The sequence below is a fragment of the Canis lupus genome, chromosome 14, assembly GCF_003254725.2.
Source record: "Canis lupus dingo isolate Sandy chromosome 14, ASM325472v2, whole genome shotgun sequence".
Classification (NCBI taxonomy): Eukaryota; Metazoa; Chordata; class Mammalia; order Carnivora; family Canidae; genus Canis; species Canis lupus.
The window spans coordinates 3371341-3388881 of NC_064256.1; the positions used below are offsets into that span (position 1 = coordinate 3371341).

A 17541-nucleotide genomic window follows, 5' to 3' on the forward strand; every position below is an offset into this window, starting at 1 on the left:
GCCCCAAGGACCCAAGAAGATCTCCTGCTGGTAAGCACTCTCTTCCAGTTATGCCAAATATTATTTTAATAGGAAGCACAGTGAGTCCTTTCCATTACCCTAGTGAACTGATAGTACTGCCTCCCTCTACTAAGTAAGGATTTATCTGGCATATCTTTTATGTATTTCTCCCTTCCCCCATTCCTGCAAATTGTAGTCTGCAAGATTTGTACTGTAGGCCAACATGAGTCCAAGTCCATTGATTGGTGATGAATAAGCGAGTAGTACTGCTATACAACTATTGTACAAACGCTAGTGCAATTATGGTCTTATCAAAAATATAAGATTTTTTTTAATGGCGTAAGTATATTTTTACTCAACAGAGATTAACCAAGTCAACTGTTGATCATTCCCACATTTCTTCTTGCAGTGTGCCCACATTTATATTTAGCAAATAAGGGATTTTGTGGGGTTTTTTGTATTTGTTGTCTTTAACTTTTCTGGAAACTAATTCTAAAGAAAAACAAAGGAAGAAAATTCATCTATCACCATTATCTCAGAATCTACAGGGTTTATGCAACAGAACCATGTTCTTGTCATCCATAAAGTAAAAGGACTATTTTGTGAAAGAAGGATCAGACTAATTCCTTAAAAACCCAAAGGCAAGAGCTAGAGTGGACAGGTAAAAGGCTGCAAGGGACAGAGCGTTTTTGCACCAGAAGAAGGTTTTCTGATGGGCAATTTCACTGAACAATGAAATGAGTTTCCTCAAAAGGTGGAGAGTTTTGTAAGGTCTAAATATTGGAATGGATAAAATTCAAGATATAAATAACTATAGAAAAGATCATACGTTGGGTTGGAGGATGGTAGGATTAGAAAACCCTAAATGTGCTTAGTAAAATGATCCATACATGGGAGCCATTTTTCTCTTGTTTGCTAACAAATAAGTGGGTTAAGAGCCCAAGAAGACTTTACGGAATAGAAAAAGTTTACATCATGTTATAGGGGAACATTATGTAGATTACAAATAGCTAGAAGGCAATGAGGTAGTAATTGTTACTTGTCTTAACAACAAGACAAATTACCAGCATAGACCACCATTTTCCAAAGGAAGGACAGAAAATCCAGCCTAAATCTGACAAGGGAAGGTACTCTTCGGTTGATTCAATATAGTCAAAAGGGTTTGAGACATTTTCTAACTCCCAATGTTATCTACAGTACTGAAATGAAAGGCTGTCTTCAGTAAATACTACGCGACAACATCAGTGGAAGTCTCGGTAAAAATTTCCCCAGTACACCCTGTCACAGAACCAGGGCTTTCAAGACAACTCTGTAGCAAATAGTTATTTTCAGGAAAGAACAGCTATGCTTCTTGCTACTGAAAATCCCCAAAGTCTCTAAGGAGAGGTCTGGCTCTCCATGTAACTCTCCCTTCCTCCACCTGATGCACCACCATAAATTTTTAATATGTTTTAAGGTCTAATGAAAAAGTTATAAATATTGACTTTAGCTGCAGCTCCTTCTCACCCAGAGATGCTCAGCTGATTAACAAGAAAAGTGGCATTTTGGGGCAAAGGAAGAATCGGGGAGTCATGTGCTTTTATCAAGTTAATAAACTGTCAAGTGGCAATTATTTAAAAGAACTTCAACAAAGATCATAAAATGAAAAAAAAGAAAGAAATTCACCTATAATTAACTTCAGGCATAAAAGTTAATGCTTAATCTTTCTAATGTAAATAATTTAAGAGGAGGTATGTGTGAGAGAAAGTGATAAACACTTTATGAGATAAAAACAACAATCTCTTTATGACTTTTCTTTGCACAAACTTGTTCAATAAATTATTTACATTGAAAAGATGCTGCTTTGATCTGACATACAGTAAATTCAAAAAATGCATACAATAAATATGACTATCTCAACTAATTGCCCCCAAACCTTTTTTTTTTTTTTTTTGTCCCCAAACCTTATTTGTCTTAATTTACAGGTAAAGAAAAGGAGCCTCCAGGGCTTTAAGTTACTTAGTGAAGTCACAAGCCAGTAATGGCAGAGCTGGCATTTAAAAACAGTAAAGACAGGTTTGTTTTATACCATCCTCCATGCTTATAATCACTCCACTCTAGGGCCATCCTCCTTCTTACAGGGAGTCCAAAATATCATGAGGGAATTAAAATGAACAACGGAATCAGATGTAGAGCTGGGGGGGCGGGGGGAGTTATAGAATCATGACAAGAATTTAAAAATGGGTGACAAGGAGAGATGGTGGGAGAGGGAAGTGAGGAAGTATTATCAGAGAAGAGAGCATCTGAATTGGCCCCTAATAGACTGTTAAGATATAAATAGGTAAGGATGGACAGAATGGCATTTCAAATATCAATGGATTGGGATCCCTGGGTGGCGCAGCGGTTTGGCGCCTGCCTTTGGCCCAGGGCGCGATCCTGGAGACCTGGGATCGAATCCCACGTCGGGCTCCCAGTGCATGGAGCCTGCTTCTCCCTCTGCCTATGTCTCTGCCTCTCTCTCTCTCTCTCTCTCTCTCTGACTATCATAAATAAATTAAAAAAAAAAAAAAGAAATAAAATATCAATGGATTTGAAGAGGATGAGTGAATAAAAACATGTCAAATTGCCGGGCTTATTGGAGACTTGTGAAGACGTGCTGCGGTTGGGCTCATAGCCCTAAGACAATGTCAAGTCTTGGTCAAGGACCTGGACTTTATTTTGTAGGCAAAGGAGATTCATTAAAAGCTTCTGAACAGGGAATTTAGATGTTACGTCTCAACAGAAGTCCGAATAGAGTAGTGGGTGCCCAGTGATTCACTGACTCCACTATATACATACACATGCCCACTATGTTTCAGGAGCATTTGGTAAGTACTGATGAATGTCTCTGACACACTTCCATTTGGTTGCTATAACATCACTTTCCGGGTGGCTCTGGATCTTTCCTTACATTCTCCTTGGTTGTGTGGTTTCCTTACCCATTTTACCTCTACACACTAGAGGATGCCAGGGGTTAGCACTCAGACCTTTCCTCTTCCCCAGCAGACTCTCACTCTAGGAGATCTTATTCATCTCGTGGGTTTAATGCCATACATTTCAATGACTATCAACTGCATCTCTGTAACAGTCTAGACTTCTCTCAACTCTAGGTTCCCCCTGGATGCCAACTGGACAGATGAAACTTAACAAGGCCAAAATCAAACTGGGTCTCTCCTTCCAGGCTCTTATCAGGTCTTCTCCATCTTAGTAGCTGGCAACTCTATTTTACAAATGGAGAGGACAAGCCCCTGCAAGGCACTGCTTTAGTCTTCTCTTTCACATTCCATATGCAAGCTCCTGTCAACATGACCTTTAAAGCACCTCCTGGTCCAAGTCACAGACCCCCGTCATCCACATCAGAGGTCAAATCTGACCAACCAATAAAGAATTTTTGAAACACGACCATTTTATTTTATTTTTTTTAAGATTTTATTTATTTATTCATGAGAGAGACAGACAGACAGACAGACAGAGAGAGAGAGGCAGAGACACAGACAGAGGAGAAGCAGGCTCCATGCAGGAAGCCCGATGTGGGACTTGATCACGGGACCCCAGGATCACGCCCTGGGCCAAAGGCAAGTGCCAAACTGCTGAGCCACCCAGGGATCCCCAACATGACCATTTTAGTTCATCTACATATTGTCTGTCCTGCTTTCATGCTACAATGGCACTCTTGAGTAGTGGTAAGGAACACCATGTGACCTGTAAAGCCTAAACTTTTACTATCTGGCACATTACAAAAAAAAAAAATGCTAACTCTCAGTTTGGATTATTACACTCAATTTCAAAGTCTTCTCCTTGCTTCTATCCCTCTACCTCCCTACATAACATTCCCCACAGAACGTAACATTCCCTACTATTTCTGTCCAATATGCTAGTCACTGGGCACATGCTGCTATTCAAATTATAATCCTATTAAATAAAAAAAAAATCAGTTCCTTAGGTGCATTAGCCCCAGTTCAAGTGTGCAGCAGCCACAAGTGGTCAGTGGCTACCTTACTGGACACTGCAGGTTTTAGAACATTTCCAACATCACATAAAGTTCTGTTGCTCAGCACTGCTTTAAAATCTACGATCATCTCCCTCCACTTCTTGAAAACTTCCATTAACTTTCTTTTTTATTCAACATCAGTGTCTTTGCTAAGGCCTATTATATGACCATCTCTTATCCCCAGTCCCCCATAAACTTCTCTGGCCTCATTGCCTTTCACCTCTCATTATTTGTTGTGTTCTAATCTTATGGGTCCTCCCACAGAGCCCTCAGAACAGTAAGCGAACACTCCAAATACTAAGGGTTTCAGGCACTGCACTTGTTATTCCTTCTACCTAAACATCTGTCTCCAGATATCTGTATGAATCATTTCCTTACTTCCTTTGGTCTCTGCTCAGATAACAACTTCATAGAGAACACTTTCCTCCCTGGCTCATCATTCACTTTACCTGTCTTCTTGGTACTTGTCACCAACTGAACTATTATTGCATCTATATTTTATTATTCACTAATAAAATAGATATGACATTCTTAATATTTGTGTTTTCCCACCAGAGTATAAGCTCCAAGAAGCAGGAATTTTGTCGGCTTTGTTCTCTGACATACCTCCAGAACTTTACATCAGGTACACAGTAGGACCTCAATAAATATTTGCTGAATGAATGAATAAGAATACCTTGCAGAAGAGGCTCCAGAAGGATTAAGATGGAGGAGGTTCTGTTTTAAAGTCTGCCTTGCTAACCTATCTTCCAGATGTGGGTTTAAAATTTTGTCTTTTACTCCTACCAAAGCCCAGTCTGACTGAGATCTTCCAGTTGACTTTGGAGTAACTGATACAGCAAAAGTTTCTCAACAGATCCAGTTGAGTCCTTTTGCGTCTCACCTTATTCAACAAGATAGGGTATAAGACTGGAAATCTCAGCTTGGAGAATCCAGCCCAAACCTATATTTACCAGCCCAAGGGCAAATTTGCATTGCCAGATCTGCCGGCCTGGGGTTATTCATTAATCTTGATAATGGGATTCTGGAGTCACATAATTTAGAGTGACATGACTAGCAATCACATGTAAGATTTTTTGTTTGAGGCACCTAGATGGCTCAGTTGGCTCTGCCTTCCACTCAGGTCATGATCCCAGGGTCCTGGATCGAGTCCCATGTTGGGCTTCCTGGTCAGCAGGGAATCTGCTTTTCCCTCTGCCCCTCCCTGACGCTTGTGCTCTCTCTCTCTCTTTTGCTCTCTCTAAAAAATAAATAAAACATATATTTTTTACAGATTTTTTGTTTTATATAACTCAGGGCTTCACTTTAAATTTTGAGAAGTCATTATGGAAAAAAGTTAAACTTCCTTAGTAACTCAGGATATTACTCATGATCAGGTCAAGAGGTATTGTCATACTGCTGCCCCAAGAGAGACAATATTTATCTCTGAAACAGTGCTCGGTTTCTCCACACCAAAGACTCCACTGAGGATTTAATGAAGGAAAAACAACGGAGGTAAAAGGGTTAACACAACAGCTCAAGGTTGGAGGAGGCTCCAGGAGGTCAGCTGGTGCCAGCTGCAGCCAGACAGACTTTCATACAGATCACCTGACCTCTCCTCTGCCCTTCTAAACACTTTTTATTTTTCCAAACCAGCTCCTAATGGGCAACAGAGGAATAGCACAAATATATGCACCCATCTGACAACTTTCATTTGGCAAATTTGTAATGTATGAATTCCAAAGCAGGTAAATAATTACTAATGTAAGTGGAGAAGTAACATTTAACTTATAAATAATACCCATAAAGAAAGGAATTTTTGTCCTCTGAGGTATACGAATAAGAGCAAATCCATGAGATGATCACTGACCTAGGAAAAGGTTAAGGGCAGCTTAAATAATAAATGCAGAAGTAGAATTCAGATTGACATAAATTTATTTTTCTTGCTATTGCAACCATATGGCAATAATCCAATCTGAGAAGCTAAATTTATGTGGTAAGGACATAACTCAAAGCTGGCTTGTTTAAAAATTCAACAATTTAGGGCAGTTTGGAGCAGTGATATTATACATCACTTTGCATTTTGAACGGCAGGGAAATTTTATATTGATTTTCATGGAGGATGCTTAAATGAACACTAGTAAAAATTAATGGATTATTCTCCCTTTCCCGATGACCTTTAAAATGCCCAGAATTCAAGCTGAAGTACCTAACAGTTATCACTCCTGCTTTACTGCACCACTTATATAATACCAAAGGCCTAAAGTTTCTATAATCTTTCCAAATTGGCTACTGATAGAGCCACGTAATTGCCCAAAGCAGAGTTTAACAATAGCCAGTTTGCCTTTCCTTGTGAAAAGGATACATTTCTTCTTTAACATTTCTCAGTCTGCGGAATCTGGATTTTTTTTTTCTACAGAAGAAAAAAATCTTTAAAGAAATCTTTAACTTTCAAAATCAAAGTGCCTTATCAATAGATTTCCAATGTTTCACTGCAATGAAACAATAGTTTTAAGATACATCCCAAATGTGTGGTATAGGTAAGGTCTGTTTAGCAAGAATTTTTTTTTCCGGAGAGAGAGAGAGAGAGAGGGAGGGAGGGAGAGAGAGAGAGAGAGAGAGAGAGAGAGAGAGAGACTGTGGGCTAGCATGAGTCAGGGGTCACGGTAGAGGGAGAGGGAGAGAGAGATTCTCAAGCAAGGCCCCAACTCACAACCCTGAGATCACGGCATGAGCCGAGATCACGAGTTGGATGCTTAACTGATGCAACCACCTAGGCAGCCTTGTTTAGCAAGAAATTTTAAAGTTACATTTTCTATCTTGAGGTCTGACCCCTTCTTGCTATCAGAAGGCAGGCATGCCAGTCCTTACATGCAGTTGCCAAGAGCCTCAGTGTCTAACTTTATCTTTGTACCCTCCTTCAAAATCAGGAAGTTCAAAGTCAGCTCTGTCAAGAGTTGTGATGGGTTTGAGTTTTGCCCTACTTGTAAGCTAACAAGTTAGTCTGCCACAGTTTTAAGAATGCTGGCAGGGAAAACAAAAACAAAAACAAAACAAAAAACCCAAACCAAAAAACAACCAGCCCTCTGGATCAGAGACAAACGACATTTTACCACGTGCAGCAACAGCAGCAGCCAGAGCACCATCATTTCCTTGCTCTGGTTCCTTGTGCCTACTTCCCACAGAGCCCCATGATGAGGGTCAGGTAATGAATGACAGAGTGGGTCCAGGACAAGAGGGGACTCCTGGGGTCAGGAAACCTAATCCTTTATTATGAGCGGTAAGCAAACCTGCCCAGTCTTTGCTCTCTATCACAAGACATCATTTTTATGATACTGAATGGCAAATAAACTTATCCTTGGTTCTAGAGAGACTTTTTCTTGGTTCAGCTGTTCGCGGAACAACCACCATTGAGAGGACTATCCACAACAAAAGTCCACCGTGTCCTGCTTTTCTGTTCACAAGACACAAAGAAACCCAAGAAAGCCATGGAAAATTGTCTCCCAACAAACGTCTTCTGACCATGTATGTAGCTGCCCAGGGGTTACATGTGAAACAGACACTTGACTCACTAGGAGGTCACGAAAAGACCTGGTGTTTCTGGTTGATTGCAAAGTCTAAAACTGCATCTTATACTCAGCATTGTGTTACATCTGCATTTTTATTTCCCTGAATCTTATAGTGACCTATGTCTACTGTGATAAAATCCAGTCTGTGACATGGTAACAATATTAGGAATAGGAACGATACCTCTTGACTGCCAAACATATATATATATATAAATATGTATATATTTATATATATATATATATATATATTTATTTTTTTTGCCACATCACACTGCCTCCATATGAAATGAGATTCTCTATATTATTAATGGTTCCAATTATCAGTTTTGACTCCTGGTTCTTTCCCTAAGGGTACTCTATGAACCCCAAATAGGTAACACTCAGAATGTATATGCTTGATGATGTTTCAAAGTAATTTTCTTTATAATAAGCTCCTAAGAGTATGGAAGATACTAAACTGCAAGGTGATGCCACACTGATAAATGGACAAAATGTGTTTTCCTTAATCTTAATGAAAAAAAAAAAAAAAAAGGAAATGAAAAGCCACATTTTCTCATCTTCACCCAAAACCAAGGACAGTCCATTAATTTAGTAACAAAAAGAAGGTGGTCTTTGAATTTCAAGTTCTCCATTTCTCCCTTAATTGGATGTAGATAATAAATGTAATGACAAGTCTACCAGAGGCAAAAGGAATAGAGCAAAATGACATTGTAACATGAAACTTGGTTCCATGTTTACTATAGAAAAACTGAAGGGTCCTATTTAATACTAAGAAGTTCTATTTTAGCTCCAAGTTATTTCTCCCTGAAATTATCAGATAAATTTAAAACCCTGAGGAACACTCCTCTATTTTGGAGGTGGCTCATTTCAAATGGCAGTCAAGTCAATCTCAAATTATCTATCCCCTTGCTGGAATGTTAATTTTTCCACATCTCCAAGTGGTCTATGTTCTGCTTATCTACCATGGAAACATTACTGTTTGCTAAACACCACAGCTGGGCTGCCATAAGTATCAGCAAGTTAAAACAAAATATTGTGCTGTCCCTCTTAAAAGTTATGGGTTTTTTCTTCTCTACTTTAACTGAGCAACTGAGGAACTGAGGAACTGAGGAAGGACAAATCTACTACATTGTCAGAAATTTCTAGAAATTGTACAGCCTGAGATATCCAAGTAACTATTTCTTTTTGTTTTACATGAATAAGAAAATACCTTCAAAATCAGATTCTAAGGTTGACTGGTTTGCTTGTGAAAGTTGTGAAAATGAAACCTCACTTGAAATGAAGCTTTGAGGGGCACTCTCACACGCTACCACTTGATTTCACTGTAGGCTTCAATAGGCATACACTTCCCTTGCATTCTCCAATGAGAGAAACCTTACATTACTACCCCAGCAAGAGAAAGAAAGATTTCCTCCAATTCAGCCAATGAGAAGCCATCCATTCCTGGCCTCCTCCAGTGGACTCTTTGTCAGGGCAACCCCTTCCCACCTGTCCCCTTTCCTTTATGTAAGCTCCTCTCCTTTGTTCTCCAGACTTGTCTATGGCTGTCACAGTTTGCTTATCTCTAATTGTAATTCCTCTCCTATTCCTGAATAAACTGAGTTTGCTGGTAAATTAACTGACTTTAATTTTCAAGGTTCCCAAAAATGGTGTTTCCTTATTGGTGGTTGTGCCTTGAATTTTCACAGGCAACACTCATGAAATAAAAACCCTCAGATTTAATTATAATTCAGAAATATTTTTTATTATGTTTTAACTATTATTTAGTAGAAAATAGTGCTATACACATTTTTACAGATAAGGAAACTAAAGCTAAGGGATCTTAGCCTCTCCCAAGGCTGAGAACAGTCCTTTACCAGTAATGTACTCTCTTAAAATCCCTTGTTTAACCTTATTTCAGGGATAGATTCACTTAGTCAAGAAATACTGAAAGACTACTCTAGGCATTAAGCAAGGAACTAAGGATACACTGAGTAAAGAGGCACAATCTTTGCCCTGAGAGGCCACAGTCCAGTGGAGGTAATGGTGGGAGATACATCAGACAACCATATATAACCAAGTATAATCCAGTGGGGAAAAGGCCATTCATTTTGGATTGCTTCGGAACCCATCAACTCATTCATCCATCTATCATTTCTTGATTAGTCTCTATCATGCTAGGCAGGGTTGAAAAACAAAATGCTAAACAAGATATTTCAAACTTTTTAAAAACTCTGACTTCATTCATTCATTCATTCGAAATAGTGCATGCACAAGCAGGGGGTAGAGGGACAGACAGAGAGAGAGAGGGAGAGAGAGAGGGAGGAGCTCCCTGAAGTAGGCTCCATCTCATGACCCTGAGATCATGAACTGAGCCAAAATCAAGAGTCAGATGAATGCTTAGCCAATGGAGCCACTCAGGCTCATATTTTATTAAATATAAAAATGTTTATTTCTTGAAAAGGGATAGCACTATTTCTAAATTTCTGTCAATTCAATTTAATGAGAAATCACCAAAATCCACTTTAGAGAAATGCCATATACATACATATATGTAATATACATATAATATATATAATACATATATTATATATATAGTTTTACCTACCTTATTAGCCTACCTTATTAAAAATAATTTTTAACTGTTTTTACAATGCAGCCTCAAGCTGTGCATACAACGAAGAGTAACAGCAGATGGACAAAGGTCTGAAAGCATACTGCAGCTAAGATTATAACTAACTAGATGAGGGCTAATGGTAAACTGAATGGAAGTCAAAGTTCAAGCAACTCAAATCCACAGCTTCCTGGAAAATAAATTATTTTTAGCCTACAAGGTCTTCCTGCTTTCAGTTTCTTTACCTTTTAATATACCTGGAATGCCTACTACCACATTATTTTTCAGAAAAATTCCTCTATCTGTCATATTTTGCCAAGAAAATCTTCAATGGCTCCAAACTGACTGAAGGATGACTCTTTAGTCTTATATTAAGGGCCCACCACAAATCCAGTCCTATTTTCCCCAAAATGAGTCCTTACCCTGAACAAACTGGTCCACTCACTGTCCCTAGAACACACCTGCTCTCACACAAACATTCTCACTATTCCCTTTCCTGAAGAATCATTATCATTCCTTTATGGCTAATGTTCACTGAATATTTACTAGGTGTCGCCATCTGTTTTATTTAAATCCTCACTACAGGGCAGCCCAGGTGGCTCAGCGGTTTAGCGCCAACTTCAGCCCAGGGCATGATCTTGGAGACCCGGGATCGAGTCCCATGTTGGGCTCCCTGCATGGAGCCTGTTTCTCCCTCTGCCTGTGTCTCTGCCTCTCTCTCTCTCTCTCTCTCTCCCTCTGTCTCTCTCTGTCTCTGCCTCTCTCTCTCTCTGTGTCTCTCATGAATAAATTTTTAAAAATCTAAAAATAAATAAATAAATAAATAAATAAATAAATAAATAAATAATAAATGAAATCCTCACTACAATCCTACGAAGAATCAGTTATTATTATTCTAATTTCACATTTCAGAATACTGAGGCTTAGAGAGGTGTAAAGTCTACAGTCACAGAGCCAGTTAAGTGGGCAAGCAAGAATTTGAATTAAGGTCTCTAATTCCAGGGCCCAAACTCTTGAACACTAGTGCAATAAGCAGGATTATCTGTTTATTGTTGTGAAGCCAGTCTTTGAGATCTGGATGGAATCGAATGGACAAAACCATCATCTATGGTGTCTTTTGGCATACACCTTATCCACTCTTTCAAGGTTGAGCTAAAAATCCCATTTTTTCTATGAAAAAGTTTCTGATTCTCCTTATTGAAGTGGGATCCTTGAGCCTCTAAACCATAGCATCTGAACAAAGCACATCTTTGATATATATCACCATTAGTTAAGGCATCTTGTCTACCAATATGCATGTAGATTCCATTGAAATTTTAATCTTCCCAAACGTGGGGGAGAAACCCTATATATTTAGCACCTTTAACAGACTGAGGGGCAACCCTGAACACACAGCATTTGATATATATTTGTTGGCTGTATGTGTATAAGAATGTATGCATATATTGTTCCTCAGAGGGCCACATTTCATCCACCATCACATATATATCAGCACCCAGTATATGCTAAGCCCTGTGTTGGGCCCTGGGTTTACAATAACACTGTTCTGATACAAGGAGCTCCTAACATAACAAAAAAATGGATTTATAAGTGGTATATTATAATAAAATCATACAGAACTACAGAAGGGAATGGGGAGAAGACCATGGAGAGCTTCCCAGATGGTGTGGGGAGAAGGGGGGGTTCCCATGGACAGAATACTCACAGTCTTCTTGGGCCTTGATGAATGAACCAGACTAAAAGAGAGAAAACTTCTACAACTGAATGAGAGAAATACAACAACTCTTTAGTTATTAAATGAATAGTGCTAATTTAAAAGGAGATGATTCCTATCACTTGTAAAATTATAAAGCTCACTTAATTTTCAGTTCTTTTACCAGTATCGACCTTGAGTTACACAGAAAGGGGCAATTTTACTGATTTCATTCTCTGGCATTAGCCACCTGAAAGGGTAAGAAAGAGTAGTGAACCTTTCAGAAATTCTAACAATTCATCTCGTCTGGGCCTCTTTTTCTTGTTTTTTTTTTCCCCTTTTTTCTTTTCTTCTTTTCTTTTCTTTCTTCCTTTCTTTCTTTTTTTTAACAGCCAAATCTAAATCTCTGGAAAGTATCAAATAGAATAATTTGCTATCAAGCCTAAAACAAGTCACCCAACTTAAAATGAACTAAAAAATAATTTATTGTTTCTTTATTTATATCTGAGTCTAAGGAACACAGAGGTTGTGTGAAATATTGGCAAATGAAGAAATCTACTTTTAAATAACATTTTCTAGAACTAATATTTTTTCAAAAACTAATTACACAGAAATATTCTAGGAGAAAGCTTCAATCGGGATATTTTAATATTTTACAGCGGGAGATCAGATCTATATTAAAAATAATTTTAAGTCTTCCAGTCTAACAGGCAAGGCCAGATGTGCAAAACTGTATACTTCTACAGTGATCAGGGAGGATTTCTCTCACAGATCCTTCCAAAGATGTGCTCTCTTCTCTCAAAATTCTCTAAGACCACGTTTATAAATAGGTTGTGTTCACACAAGAGCTGCTCCCATGCACAGGTGTTCCAATTCTCTAACAAGCCCTTGCAACCACTTGTTCAATTCCTTCTTTCTGCCATATTGAGAGTAGAGTGCAGTGCCAAGTTTTTCATGGCTCTGTCTCCAGCACTTAGTAGTGCTCTGCCAACAGGAAGATTTCAATAACTATTTGCTGAATGGATGAATGAATGAATGAATGGAATGCTTGTAGAAAGGGATATTTAATAACTATCAATGTTAGGACAAACCTCTCAAGGTAGTATTCTAACACATAGTCTTTGAGAACTTACCATGTTTTTAAGAAAAAAAAATCTTGATTGGGATTTGGTATGCTTTCTATGTAACTCAAGGCAAAGCTAAATGCTTTAATGACTGTGCATCACCTAGAAATGGTGCTTCCAATTTCAACAGAAATAATATGGCTATTTGACATTAACTGTCCTATGAAGAAATATGCTTTCTAGACTAAGAGTTGCTATGAGAAGTTACCTGTCATGTGTCTGTACCACAAATACCCAATCTGCCCCAAATAAAATAATTAAAGGCTCTGGCACCCTAAGACCCTCCCTTTTGCATCCTGCCCCAATGACCCTAATAGTGAAAAGAAGACAGGCAAGCAAGCAATGTCTGGTAAAACAACACACAAGATGCAAAAGTAAGAAGAATCTTTGAATTCATCACAGTTAATTAGGTCAGAAAGTCCCTAAGAAGCAACATAGGAATTAAAAGAAAAATATAGAAGAGCAGGAATAGGTCAAAGAAAAGATTAAGTCCCCAAATGCACCTAAACTATGGGGGCCTTTATGTTTAAGTCTAACTTTTCCTTTTAATCCTTAACCTGGGATCTCTTTCATTTGTTGAATCTCAATCTTACCACTCCACTTACCCCACTCCCCCTCAATCACTGGAAAACATTAAAGATTTTCATGGCTACTTTAGGGTCAGCAGGGAAAGGAGTCACAGACCAGATCCATTTTTGTAATCTACACTCAGGTGAAGAAAGACCATTTCCAATTGGGTGCATTCAGGGGTGGCAGCAAGAAACAGGAGGACAATTTAGGCCCCTGAAGTCCCCAAACACCTGGCTTGGCATTCCAAAGCCAAGAATGCTCAGTGTGAAGTTATCCATAATTGCTATCCTCTGCCTTCTAGCTTTCCTCTATTTACACAACCTGGCAAGAAACTGTTGCTCTTTTGTGAATATTATGATGATTTTGAGAGAAGACAACACAAACATGGAGAAAACACATTAATGCAATCAGGTTTATACCAAAAAAACTGGAGATCCACAGACACAATCTACTCCATGACAAGGAAGAGAAAACCGAGGCCCAGACACGGGATGTCTTTCTCTATAACTCCTACAGTGACAGAGTAGAAGTTAACATCCAGTACTATTCTTTGTAGTCCAGTAGTATTTTTACATTCTGACAGCAAATATGATATGAATGGTAAAGAGAGTGAGAGTTCCATTCCAAAGATGAGGAACTCTAATCCTTAGACAAGTCACTTCACCACTAACTAGATCCTTCGTTTCCACTCTGTTAAGATGGCAATGGTGTTTGCTAACTTACAGGATGGTTTTCTAAAGTGATACCATATACATGAATGTACAATAAACTATGGAATACAACCATTCGAGGTGATCTATCCACCAGTATGCTTTCAGCAGCACCAGTAAGACAGTCTATTTTCTCATACAGTAAGTCCCAAAGGTGGCAAGGGCTGCAGGCACAGTAAAATCAAGGCTCTTGTTCCAGTTGTCTGTGATTCTCTTGGCTCTTCACTCCTCCACAGTCAGCTTGTCCTCAGGTTATCTTCCTTTAAACCTACCAAGCACAGAAAACCTTTCCTCCAATTCTGGAATAAAAATCCTTTCAGTTTGATTGGGCCAGAAAATAATTTGGACTTCCACCTTCTTCTTTAGTAGCTGAGTTTCCTAAGAACACCTAAAGGAGCACAGCATTAGAAGTATTCAAGGGCTAGTATAACGGCCCTGACTATAGGCAAGCAGAGCCCAAGCCAGCAGAGTCTGTGTTCCTCAAATTGCAGGGGGTCTTATCAATATCCAGTTGAGTCTATTTTCCCTATAAACACCCTTGAATCACTGAATACCATGTGCTTCTTTGAGCCACTCAAAAGTGATCACGTGTATCTTATCTGTGGATTTCAGTTTGTGCCTCCTTCTTCAAAAATCCATGAAACTCTCTACTTTGAGTTTCACTAAATCCATTTCTCTCTCATTTCAGCCTGAACATTGCAATCCAGCTCTACAGGTAGCAAATTGAAATGTTTAGTGGCCCATTGCAGACAGATTGAATCTGAAAAGAATACGGCAATAAGAAAGAAGCAAGGCATCAATATCATATAGTAAAGCTCTTGCCAACGACAGTGATGATGTAGGTGAACGACTGAGCATTTGTTAAATTTCTCCCATTGTGAAAGCAACCTATTATTTTCCTGGTTGTGCAATGAAATGCCTCAATCACCGAAAGAACAAGTCAGTAAAAAATGACACAGCTTATTTTCTACCACTGTTGTTCTCTGGGTATGGCATGGCACCCACTGGATTCCACTTTACGAATAGTGTGCTTATTAATATATCCCTGTCTGCTGTTCATTCTGTAAAATGTTTGATATGCTGGTGGTGATGCCTTTTCCTTTTTTCTTTCTTCTTCTTCTTTGCTTTTTGTTGTTGAGAAAATTAAGCCTGACATTGTTTAATTTTAAGGCTAACATGACACAGTTACCTGATTTAGGACTACTTATACAAAAGAAAATACAAAGCATGTGGCAATAGCATCAAAGCAAAACCAAGAAAAAAAAAAAAGAGAAATGAATAGCAGTTGCCTTCTTTGTCTGCACAGTAAAAATAGTTGAAGGTAAACAACAGGTCTGAGAGTAGCATTTCATATCTGCAAATACCGATTTATGTCCCAACTGGTTTCCATGTCCCCATTGTCTCAGCACTGAGAAATCCCTCATATACAACATGAGTCACAGCAGCTACACTGACTCAAGGCTGTGAACAAGAGGAAAGACACAGGTAGGCACCTGCAAGATCAGATGCAGAGGTGATGAGCCTATTCCCAAGGTCTATACCTACCTGAGATATGAGCCACCTATGTGTTTTCTGCTGCTCTTCTTCCCAAGCGCCAGGGACTGAATGCTATGTCCCCCTAAAACTCATGGTGACAACCCAATGTGATGTTGTTTAGAGGTTGGGACCTCAGGAAATTACTAGGTCTTGATGGTAGAGCCCTAGTGAATGAGTGCCATCATGAGTCATGAGAGAGATGATCTCTTTTGGCAATGTGAAGATACAGCAAGAGAGAGGGCACCTGCAAACAGGAAACAGGTCCTCACCAGCCACAGATCCGCTGGTGCCTTGATCTCAGACTTCTAGTCTCCAGAACTGTGAGAAGTAAATTGCTGTTATCTGCTACCCAGTCTATGGTATTTTCGTTACTGCGTCCTCAACTGACTAAAATACCACACACTGTATCCTCCGTGCCTCACTACTCCTCCATGCATTGTTTTATTAAATTCACAAGGTCTTCCATGGCTGATATAAATGTGTCAACATTCATAGGCAAAGTACTAGGAATCTAAAAGTAAATGTTCCTATTCACCTGCCATATGGTGCTAAGAAAACAATGGTGACCAATTTAAGTACAGCATGCTAAGATGTTTGTATCAGTAAAAACAACAATCCTAGTAACAGTCCTTAATACAAAAAAAAAAAAAAAAAAACAGTCCTTAATACATGTAGCATTTACCATGGGCTAGGTACTGGCCTAAGTGCTTCACTCACAGATTCTATGAAGTGAGTTCTATTGCTATCCCCATTTTACAGATGAGAAAATAGAGAGACATAAGTCCCGCGCCCAAGGTTTCACAGCTAGGTAGACAGTGGCACCAAGGCCATGAGGCTATAAGAGCCGCAGATTCTCCACCATGACACTAGGATTTCACATCTCTCTGCAAAGGGAACAGAAAATGAATGATGGTAGTGATGACTCCACCGCAGGAAATCTTAAAAACAATGCTAAGTTCACCTAGGCAATGAAGAGATGTCACCTCCCAGCAACTAGTCTGGGATTTGGCCAAACACATACTAAACATGATTATGGCCCCTTCCCTGGGGCCGGACAAAGTCAAAACCTTAGTGTGATAAGAAACAAGAGGATGATACCACTTGGCAGGTGCCAACTCTAACCTGCTAGGACAGAGCACAGCGACAAGCTGCTGCTGATCATCAGTTTGCAAGATGTTTCACTGTAGCTGATCAGGATGTGGGAAATTGTCTTGCCTCCTTTTTATCTATTTTTTTTCTCCCTTGATGTCACCTTCCGAATTCTGTCCCTTCACAAAATCTATGTGTTTCTCTGGCACCACCGCCAAAAGTCAACCTTGGCAGACAGTGCCTGATTATAATTGGTTGTCCTTTGCTATTACACAGACTACACTATTAAAGAGGCAATTGCTTATCAGAATCACATTCTGAAGATAAGCGCCCATTAAGAGTCTTCCTGTTGTTACTGAGGGGAAGTAGTCATTTGTGCTACCAATTCAGACTAAACATATCACATGTAATTTCCTTTGAAGACATAGCTAAGCCCTGTACTACAAAATAACTGCTTGGAAAAAAAGCAAGGGAGTGATGAGCAAACCTAAGGGCTCTAATATTACTAATGCTGACATTTGGCAAAGTATCCTCATAAAAAGGGTGAATTGGGAGATGGTATAGTAGTGGAACTATGGGGTAAACGGGTCAGACAGAACAAGGTTTAGTTACCATTCCTGATGCTTACTGGCTGTGTAATATTAGGCAACCTCCTGAGACTCAATTTCT

General features: G+C 39.1%; 1 protein-coding gene across 5 annotated transcripts in view; it reads right to left on the minus strand.

Moving 5' to 3' along the window:
- EXOC4 (exocyst complex component 4) overlaps positions 1-17541 on the minus strand; it is a 746744-nt gene that overhangs the window by 317073 nt on the left and 412130 nt on the right. The window contains exon 11 of one of the 5 annotated variants that reach the window (XM_025471700.3): positions 14062-14515. The exons of the other annotated variants lie outside the window; for them this stretch is intronic. Within the exon in view, the coding sequence (XP_025327485.1) occupies positions 14500-14515 (16 nt within the window). The 3' untranslated portion in view covers positions 14062-14499. Of the gene's footprint in view, positions 1-14061; positions 14516-17541 lie in introns of those variants that run through there. 5 annotated transcript variants of the gene reach the window in all.